General features: G+C 46.3%; 1 protein-coding gene across 1 annotated transcript in view; it reads left to right on the forward strand.

Annotated features, from left to right (window-relative positions):
• The first annotated feature begins 978 nt into the window (after nt 1-978).
• Nucleotides 979-10,090, forward strand: part of med30 (mediator complex subunit 30) — a 17,275-nt gene continuing 8,163 nt past the window's right edge. The window contains exons 1-4 of the mRNA XM_062529876.1: nt 979-1,078; nt 1,842-2,058; nt 3,246-3,404; nt 9,054-9,161. Coding sequence (XP_062385860.1) covers nt 1,888-2,058; nt 3,246-3,404; nt 9,054-9,161 — 438 coding nt within the window. The 5' untranslated portion in view covers nt 979-1,078; nt 1,842-1,887. The remainder of the gene's footprint in view (nt 1,079-1,841; nt 2,059-3,245; nt 3,405-9,053; nt 9,162-10,090) is intronic.

A 10,090-nucleotide genomic window follows, 5' to 3' on the forward strand; every position in this document is an offset into this window, starting at 1 on the left:
AAAACTTTGTAAACTGTAAGGGCTATATAGGAAAACGAGAAAGGGGCCACTTCCAAGAGTAAATCATACAAGTTTTGTATATAAAACATATCGCTGGCAGTATACGTTTTTTTCTATTTCTTTTTCATATGGGGAATCCTTTCCCTTTTACATCATTCTCAATCCCCCTGAAATGGCACTCAAGTGTTTTAGTTGCTCTTTAGATTAGGGATCCCTTTTAGGATGTGTGACTGGGTGTCAAAAACAGAATCAACATGAAAAGATCTTTATATACAATATTGCTTTTCTGCCCTACGGTTACTTCACTGAGCATTTCGAGACAATTCAACTGTCTGTGCAGGCACACCTTTAGGGGTGAAGTACGGCGAGGTGAGGGATGTCATCCTGTCTGTGAAGGGGGTCAAGGCAGTTCACAACCTCCAAATCTGGGCTCTGACCATTTGCATTTGATTTATTTACCACAACTTCTAAAAGACAGTGAGGGATTACACATTTTTGTGGTTAACATTTGTGGTTATGGTATGAGGAATGCAATGTTTCAGAATGACAGACTGTAGACAGAATGTCAGACAGAGGCCATGATGCAAGAACTTGGGCGTTGAAGGACCATAGACGGTAAAAGAAAGAGAAGGACAAGGGCAAAGAGGCCATTTGAAAAAGTATGCCTACCTTTTCCAGTTAGACATGACAAAGTCTCAGTTTGGTATAGTGGACGCTAGGTGGAGCCAGAGACGTTATACAGGAAAGCCATTTGCTTAACGTGTTACCACATTTTCTATTTCTTTGTATCCTATTTTACGTTTTATGAACCCACAAGTTATGATAATAGCTGCTAGTTTTTTTTTAAATCAGAAACCTTTTCTTTTACTGATTAGAACACAATTACAAAAGTACGACGACACTGTATTTTTGTATTATCATCAAGAACCTTTGATATTGCGTTGCGCTTATTTTACACATTGTACGGCTCAAATTTGTATCGCGAGGTTTCCGCGAGACAGATGAACACTTTAGAAGCAAAAGAAGAATGTCATTTTAACAACAAATGAAACAGAACTGAGGGAAACAATCTTCTAAGGTTGGCTAATCTCCTTTGCACTCTTACTGGATATGAATAGTTGTAGTTTTAAAAGACATCCTGGTGACAAGCTATGTGAGCGAATCATAACTGTTGTAGCCGTCATCTCGACAAAATGTGCAGACAACATACCGTTAACTAGCCAGCAAGGATAACATAGCTAGCTAGACAGTTTGTTAGGTGGTTGACTGACGTTAACGAATTAATTCAAGTTGTCAAGCCAGTTGACTTGGCACGATAACTATCCAAGCCGTTACCGACAGATGAAGTCAACTATACAGTTCATAGCCCAATTTACTCAGCTATAAACTCTCAACGTGACCTATATTAAACATGGCCATGCGTAGGTAGTAGCATTAGCTGATGTTTGTTAACTTCACGTTACAGTCTGGTATCATAAATTAGACTCATGACATTGTCAACACTGTCAGGTTAAATTCACTTTAATTAAGTTTACGAGTTGTGTCTAACGTTCCCAAATGCCAACTGTAGTTTTGAGCTAACACCCCTAACGTTGGCATTGCAAATGGACTGTACGGTAATTCGACTGAAGGCTCAGCTCTGCTAATACGTATGCTAGTTAGGAGTTACCAGCGTGGATGCTGATGCTGACTATGATGTCTTGGCTGTCAGTCCGAGTTACACAAACTGACAAGTAGTAAATAACTAATCTGATTTTCGCCCTGTCAATTCGCAATATCAAGACAGAACTTTCACATGATGTGCCTCTTTCTTTACCTTATCGTTTTTTGTTCTTAAATAGGCATGCGACAGTGTGCATCCGCCCGTAATCCAGTTTCCTTGTCTCCATGACAACGCCTCCTCTTGCCGCCGGCGGCATGACATCTCAGTTCCCCGGGCAACAGGCGCAAGCTGCCCGAGATGTTAACACGGCCTCCCTCTGTCGCATCGGTCAGGAGACGGTGCAGGACATCGTTTTAAGGACCATGGAGATTTTTCAGCTGCTGAGAAACATGCAGGTGACCCCACCTCATCATGAGCCAAAATAGATTATCAAGTCTGTGCACTATAGGAAGAACTGAGAGGGGCCATTTTCTTACAAAAGCTATGGATTTTTGACTAGCAGGCTGAACATCATAGCGTGAGATCTGTTGAAGTTGTTTGCAGATTTTCTTGTACAGGCCAAAGTTCTGTCCATGCATTGCTGGCCTACCTCCTTGTGTAGTGAGACTATTACCGATGATTCAGAATGCAGCAGCACGTGTAGTCTTTCTTCAGCCAAAAAAGACGCATGAAATTCCTCTGTTGGTTTCTCTTCATTGAATTACTGTAATTTCAAACCCCTCACTCTGGTCTACAGGACATTTACTTAATCTTAATTCAGTGACACGCCCTTTTCTCACCCAATGCGTCTGTCAGTCCTCTAAAAACACTAAGAGATCAAAGTCAAAATGTTTTTCTTCCATGATTCCTTGTTGGCAGAATGATGTGCCTAAGGCTCTTTATTCTAGTTCTATTGATCGTTTTGGGATCTTCAAAAAGCATCTAAAGACTGGTCTGTTTACCTTGTTTCGAAGTAATTAGTTGTCCATATGGCCTCCGCCAATTAGGTTGTGTTTTCATCTGGGTTTATTTGTCTGTTTGTTTATCTGTTAGCAAGATAACTCAAAAAGTTATGGATGGATTTCAATGAAATTGCTAGGAAAGGTCTGAAATGACCCAAGGAAGAAATTACTAAAGTGGGAGTAATCCGAATCACTGCCTGGATCCAGGATTCTTTAAAAAAAGGATTCATTATCATTGCGAGATTTGTCTGTTTGTTAGCAAGATAACTCAAAAATAAAGTATGAATTGATTTTGATAAAATTTTCAGGAGAGGTCTGAAATTACCAGAGAAAGAAATAATTACATTTTGGGAGTGATCCGGATCACCGTCTGGATCCAGGAGGCGCTTTGCGGAAGTCTTTGCTCTCGGATTGCTTTTCTAGTTATGATTGTTAATATTATGTTAAATCCTATAATCAAAGATCCTTGATTACTCCGCTTTAATCCTCTCTTTCTGACCGCAAATGTAAATCTACAAGTTCACATCCAGCTGCTGGAGCAAATTGTACTTGTTAAGGATGGTGTCTCCAAGAAAAGGAGTTCAATGCCATTCAGTCAGTGTACTGTACATGAAAGGTTGCGTCTTCTCTTTTGCCCTAAGCTGCCGAATGGGGTGACGTACCACCCCACCACGCACCAGGACCGCCTGGGCAAGCTGCAGGAGCACCTGCGCATGCTCTCAGTACTCTTCCGCAAGCTGCGGCTGGTCTACGACAAGTGCATCGAGAACTGCGCTGGCCTGGAACCTGTTCCCCCAGAGGTGAGCATGGCTGTGTGTTATAGGGCGTATTCACACCAGGAAGGTCCGTTGGTTCACTTATTTGGTCCGGACCAATTTTTTTTTCTTTTTTTCTTTTTTAGTGCGGTTCGCTTTCACACCGTGATTAATTGCAACCGGACCAGAATTTATAAACAAAAGCACATGTGCTAAGGTCGTTCAACCATTGGCTGGTAAACGTGTAGGTGGGGTAAAGAATAGGAAGCCAAAGTCAAAGTTGGCCAACGTAAATACTATGTTTGCGTACTGCACTCGTTATTATCCTAGCAATATAGTTTATACAGTTACAGCTTTGCAGAAGTGCTTGAGCGTCAAGACCGTTTGATGCAAGTTGAACAATATCATGCTGGTAATTTTGCAACGACGAAGACGTGCAACAAAACAGCTGAGAAGAGCTCTCATGTGTGTCCAACATGCTAACAGCAGGCCTACGGAAGACGGAACGGGTAGGAGATGCAAAATCAAATTATTGTTGGCAAAAAAGCGTTAGCCCACTGCTGCTTACAGCTGTTGTGCGTCACGGAGCTATCCTACATTTCCCATAATGCGCAAAAACTACGGGAGCTCGTCAAATCCAAAAAAGGTAGATTTCTGTAACTGGGTCGGATCGAGGTCGGTCTGCTTTCACACCATAAACGAACCGTACCAGGGTTCGGTAGGAACCGCTCCGAGACCACCTCCTCAGCTGGGTCTCGGTCCGCTTGTTTGGTCCGCACTAGAGTTCGAGTGATTGTATTCACACCAGTCAAAAAGGTCCGAACCAAGCAAGAAACGAACTTGAGTTTGTTTTAATCGAACTAAACAAGGCAGGTGTGAATACCCCTATAGTATAGTGTGTTTGAATGTGACACAAAAAAGTAAAGGCACTCTCAAGCTTTAACTCATTTTTGCGATGCTGGAGACGGCATAGGCCGAAATGCGTCCGACTTGTGACATGCTTTTGTAATAATTAAATGAATTAAAGCTTGAGAGTGTGTTTACTTTTTTGTTTCATCCAGTGTTTCCTTTGTTTCTGGACCCAAAACCCTCTTTTTTACATTGAGTTGAGCGGGTACAACTCATATTTCATAGTGTTTGAGTGTGCATGCATGCATGCATGCCTGTGTGTGCTAACTTGTTTGGAGGATTCAGTTACTGCCTTATCAGTGCATAGATACTCTAGGTTTTTCCTTTTAAAGTTTATTTCCATGGTTTCTGTTTGCCAGTTTGTTTTGCGCACATGTCAGCAAGAAGGTCTCACTGAGGATAATCCTCAAAGTAGAAAGCCTGGCAGTAAGAGTGCTATCTCTTTGTTTTTTTTTGTGCACAGTCAAATAAAACACAAAATTAAAATGGAACTAAAATAGCAAAGGTAAAAGCTGGGTCACAGCAAACACATTTTGACATAATCTGTATAATGCTCAATTACCCGGATTACGGTGAAACCGAGAAATAGAGTGGAGTTCACAATGTGAAAGTTGGGCTGTGCTCCTATGAATACAGATAACAGGGGAACAGCATCCTACTGCTGAGGCAGACGGAAAGCAGTATGAGAGAGAGAGAGCAAGAGAGAGCGAGAGAGAGAGAGAGCGAGAGAGAGAGAGAGAGAGAGAGAGAGAGAGAGAGAGAGAGAGAGAGAGAGAGAGAGAGAGAGAGAGACACAGAGAGAGAGAGAGAGAGAGACACAGAGAGAGAGAGAGAGAGAGACAGACAGAGGCAGTGAGACAGTGTGTAGGTGGGAAGGGGGTGGCTATGTGAGTATTTGTGTGTGTGTGATCCAGTAAGTGTGTGAGGGGGAGAGGATAATGAGAATGTTGTTGGTTTCATGTATGTAGGTTATTTCCACGGGGAGACGGTGGTGAGAAGAAACTGGCTGAAAAATCCTGCCTCACCCCCCTTCTCCCCTTCCCATCTCCCCTTCCCATCTCCCCTCGTCTCATTCCTGCCAGAGACACGACCGCCTGCTTGTCAGGACCGCGTTGCGGGAATCTCCATCGCAGATGATGAAGTGCACAGTTTAATTGCCCCGCGCGTTTCACCACTCCCAGTTTTTCCTCCCAATTTACTCACACCAGTTCCCCAGTCGTGCGAGGTTGTCTGATCAAAGCACTCGGAAACCCAGGTGACCTGGACCATTGCTCACACGCTGTCTCTGGCTCCTCTAATTACCGAGCAGACCGAACGCGTGAGCCACCAGCCCTATGAGAGAGTGAGCCGTAATGACCGAATCTCTGAAATCACAAACAAAACAGGAAACCTGCTGCTCAGGTTGCCTTTTTTAAATTGGTTGAATTTGAACCGTTTTTTTAACAGTTAGTGTCTTTAAATTACAGACTGTCGTTTTTGAATATGCTCTGCCTTAGTTAGTGTGGTAGTTGCTCCAACTCAAGTCTAAGAGGAGGCTTCATACTGCTGTTTATAGTAGAAGGTGACGTGTGTAGAAAGAGAGAACGCTGATTGTCTTGCTCAGCTGTGAGCACTTTGAGATGTTTGGCGGGTGAACAGCAGGAGGTGTTCGCTGGGGATACGGATGCTGTTCCAACTAGCAGCCTAAGCTACGAATTGTCAAGTCGATGAATTGTAAATTCCGTAGTCCAGGTCAGACCCACACTACATTGCATTGTAGTCTAGCAAGTCTTTACTAGCGCCAGCTGTGCTGCTGGTGTTGGTAAGGTTTTTATTTTCTCTCTCAAGTCAAGCCTTTTGGATGGCTTGTTTTTTGACTACACGTCCCTAATGCTGCTTTTAGGCACCTGCAGAAAGGGGCCTTGAAGGTGTTTAGGGAGACGCAGGTGCATGTGGCACATCTGTTGTATAAATCAGTAATGTGTGTGAGGCATCTCTGTTTGGTGACACTGCAGCACAGGTTTTAGCATAATGATAGCTAGGAGTAGTTCTCGGTGTATGTACAGTACTGTATGTCCATTTTCCCTTGTGTTTTACATTACATCTACACCTCCACCTCCAGATCTATTTTTAATCACCAACAGGCCTGATAAGAGTTCAGGCTTGAGCTCGCCAAGGAACGATGTCAAGAAAGGCTATTCTCTATATTGTCTTTGAATGTATTTGATCATTTCAGGCACAGATAATTTCCTGTCTATCAGCCCTGCACCAAATGATAGCAATAGGGGTAGGAGGAACACTGCAGAGTGCTGGTGCTAGTTATGGCACCTTCCGATTTCACTTCTCTTCATTTTTGCTGCTGCTTTGGCAGATTTTGTGGAACTCCTTTGCTTTTTTCCGTCCTATTCGTCCATAAATCCAGAGATGGTGGGGCTGCTGTTTACTTTGGCTTCATGCTGCCGCCTGACATTCAGGTGCGCTCTTTCTCTCTTTCTCTCTCTCACTCTCTCTCTCTCTCTCTCTCTCTTTCTCTCTCCATCTCTCCCTCTCTCCATCTCTCTTTCTCTCTTTCTCCCTCACTCTCTCTCTCTCTCTTTCTCTCTCCATCTCTCCCTCTCTCCATCTCTCTTTCTCTCTTTCTCCCTCACTCTCTCTCTCTCTCTCTCTTTCTCTCTCCATCTCTCCCTCTCTCTTTCTCTCTCCATCTCTCCCTCTCTCCATCTCTCTTTCTCTCTTTCTCCCTCACTCTCTCTCTCTCTCTCTTTCTCTCTCCATCTCTCCCTCTCTCCATCTCGCGCGCTGGAGATGGAATAATTGATTCTGTCAGCGCTGGCTCACGGCTGGCTAATTAAGGCGGCAGTCGGGAGAGAGGGGGAACAGCTGGCGGAGCGGCGCCGACGTCAGCGCTTTTTCCGAGCGGGGAGGCTGAGCTGAGCGCGCGCACCGGGGCCTCCTCAGCAAGCTGGAATTTCCTGCGCTGCATGCGGCCATGTCATCTCATCTCAGTTCATTTCAATTGCTCCTCCCGCCACCCCCCTCCTCCCTCTCTCTCTCTTTCTTAGTCTGCCTTTCTCTCTTTCTCTCTCTCTCTCTCTCTCTTTCCTACTGTTGTACTCTCTCTCTCTTTCTCTCGATCTCTCTCTTTCCTACTGTTGTGCTCTCTCTCTCTTTCTCTCGATCTCTCTCTTTCTCCCCTGCCTGCTGTCTCTGTTCCTGTGGCATATTCATCTTTGTCAGGCCGACAGGAAACCGCATCTATCCCTCAGCATCATGCCTACACAAGCTACACGTCTCCATAACTCCCCTCTGCGTCTGCTGCCAAGAGCGGCCGTCCACCTTGGCCCCCCCCCCCTGCCCCCCCCCCCACCTCCCCTCTTCACCACAGAGCTCCACTGGAGCTCCGAGGCTTCGTAAAGCCGCCACCCAAAAAGCTCCAGCAGCAGCGCTTTTATAGCCGTCTCACATATAGCCATATATTTTATTGACTTGTAGTCTTTATGTATTTTCTTCTCTCAAACTCGCTCGTTATTCAGGGGCCCGCGTTGCCCGTTTGCCAGGGGGTGAGTCATAGTTTTTTGCGCACGCTGGCAGATGAATGTAAGGCCGAGCGAAGTGAACGTTGCTCGGCGGATTATATATGCCCGGTTGGCATGGGTCGGCGAGGCTACATCAGCGAGGCCACTTGCCCCCTGCCCGTGGCTGTGCCGTCAGTCAAGCGCATGAGTCAACTTCCTGGATTGCTTTTCGGAGCCCTGACGCACACGACGGGCGGAACCGTGCCAATCCGGGCTCCGAGTGCAGAGCCCAGAGCTCCCAGTTGGCATGTTGCGAAATGGTGCAGTGACTTCAAACACACTTGGCTCCCCCACCACCCAACCACCCACCCCGCTTTTTATTTTGGAAATGCAACAAAAATGCCTCGTTTGGTGGACGTCTGGAAAACATCTTTGGATGATGGATGGTTTTGTGTGTATGACACAATCCTCTCTCATCCAGTGACCAGCTTCAGGACTGTGTGCAGCGACAGTCCTTTCTCACCCTCTCATTACACCAGCAGGTGTCAGTACAATTCTTAGTTGAGCTTGGAGGATTGTGTTGAGAGCATGTGTGTGTGTGTGTGTGTGTGTGTGTGTGTGTGTGTGTGTGTGTGTGTGTGTGTGCATGTGCATGTGTGTGTCTCTGTGTGTGTATGCTTGAGATTGTGTGTGTGTGAATGATGGAGGAAGGGGCTGGCGAGAGTCCCGAGAAATTCATCAAACTACTGCTTTTCCGCCCAACAGCATATCAGGAAATGGTGCAAAACAACACCTTCAGATTCTCTCTCTCTCTCTCTCTCTCTCTCTCTCTCCTGCTCTACCTCCCTGAATAATAATGTGTTCCCATTAACATCAATGCAAAGGGAAGATGGTTACATCCTCACGTGTCATATCGCATTGTCAGTTGTGTCGTGTCAAAGTCAAACCCAGTCTGAGTCCCCACCGAGGCGATTTGACAGTGTTGAGAAAGAAAGAAAGCCCTTTGTGGTGGAATTTAAATGCGTCATCAGGGATAAATTATTCCCTCGGCCCAGGCCCTACCTTCTCTCCACCTCCATTTTGAGCCATGACCGGTGCTCATAATAATAAGGTCGTTCTCTTTATCGGCTGGAGGCTGATGAATGGCCAGGCAATATCTCTAGCCACCACCACCACCACTGCACACACACACACACACACACACACACACACACCCCTACCTCAGCCCTGATATGTGTCAGCCTGCAGATGAAGTCTCACCCCCCCCCCCTTCCCCTTTTCCTCTCCACAGCAACTCATCCCGTACGTGGAGGATGACAGCTCCAAGCTTGATGAGCGATCAGCCAATCAGACGCGTTCGGCCAGCGAGGAGAGGAGGGAGGTCCTGGAGGTCAACAAGGTGAGTGCTCCCTAACCTCTGACCCCTGTGGAGTGGTGCTCTGTGTGGTCAGCCTGGGATGTGCAGGGCTGCTGGGGATGTTTGGTTCAGCTGCAGGGAGTCGGGATTGTGATGCATTATTGGAATAGAGTAAGGCTACTGAACGCTAGAATTCAAGTCACATAGTTCCGTAGTTTAACAACTTTGTTAAACTGTTCACTTACTCACTAACCCACCCACACACACACACACACACACACACACACACACACACACACACAAGCACACACACACAGAGTATTTGCTTGTGATCTGCATCCTTCTGTCTCTCACTGCCTCTAATTCACATACACTCACAGCGGACACAATCTCTGTCACACACACACACACACACACACACACACACACACACATGTTTTTTGCTTGTGATCTTTATCCTCTTGTCTCTTACTGCCTCTACCTCACACGCACACAGCTCACACACAGCTCTCTCTTTTTCACACACGCGCACACACACACACACACATGCACACTCAAGCACACATACACAAGCACACACACACACACACACACGGTCGTGCCATGCTGATGTCTCTTCAGTTCCGCTGGGCTGCTGGCTGTCCGGGCTGTCCAGCTGCTCCCGACTGCTCGAGTGAAGGCCAGCATGTTCAGGGAATCAAATCCAGTTAGCCCGGCAGGCGCGCAGCCACGCATGTGGAATGTGCTGAACAGATGTTCCGGCAGCTTCTCTGCATCTGTCCTCACCGGCAGCATCAACAGCAGCAGCAGCAGCAGCAGCACTGACTGCACACCTCTCGTCAGGCAGACCTGAGGAAATCATCTGCGCTGAGGGCGAGCTGGAAGAGAGTTCTGCTGAAGGAGAGGAATAGAAGGGCGGTGGTGGAAATGATGGAAACGGTTGGGACGAGCGAGGTGTTTGTTTTCGTTTT

The sequence above is a fragment of the Sardina pilchardus genome, chromosome 24 (genome assembly GCF_963854185.1).
Source record: "Sardina pilchardus chromosome 24, fSarPil1.1, whole genome shotgun sequence".
NCBI classification, from domain to species: domain Eukaryota; kingdom Metazoa; phylum Chordata; class Actinopteri; order Clupeiformes; family Clupeidae; genus Sardina; species Sardina pilchardus.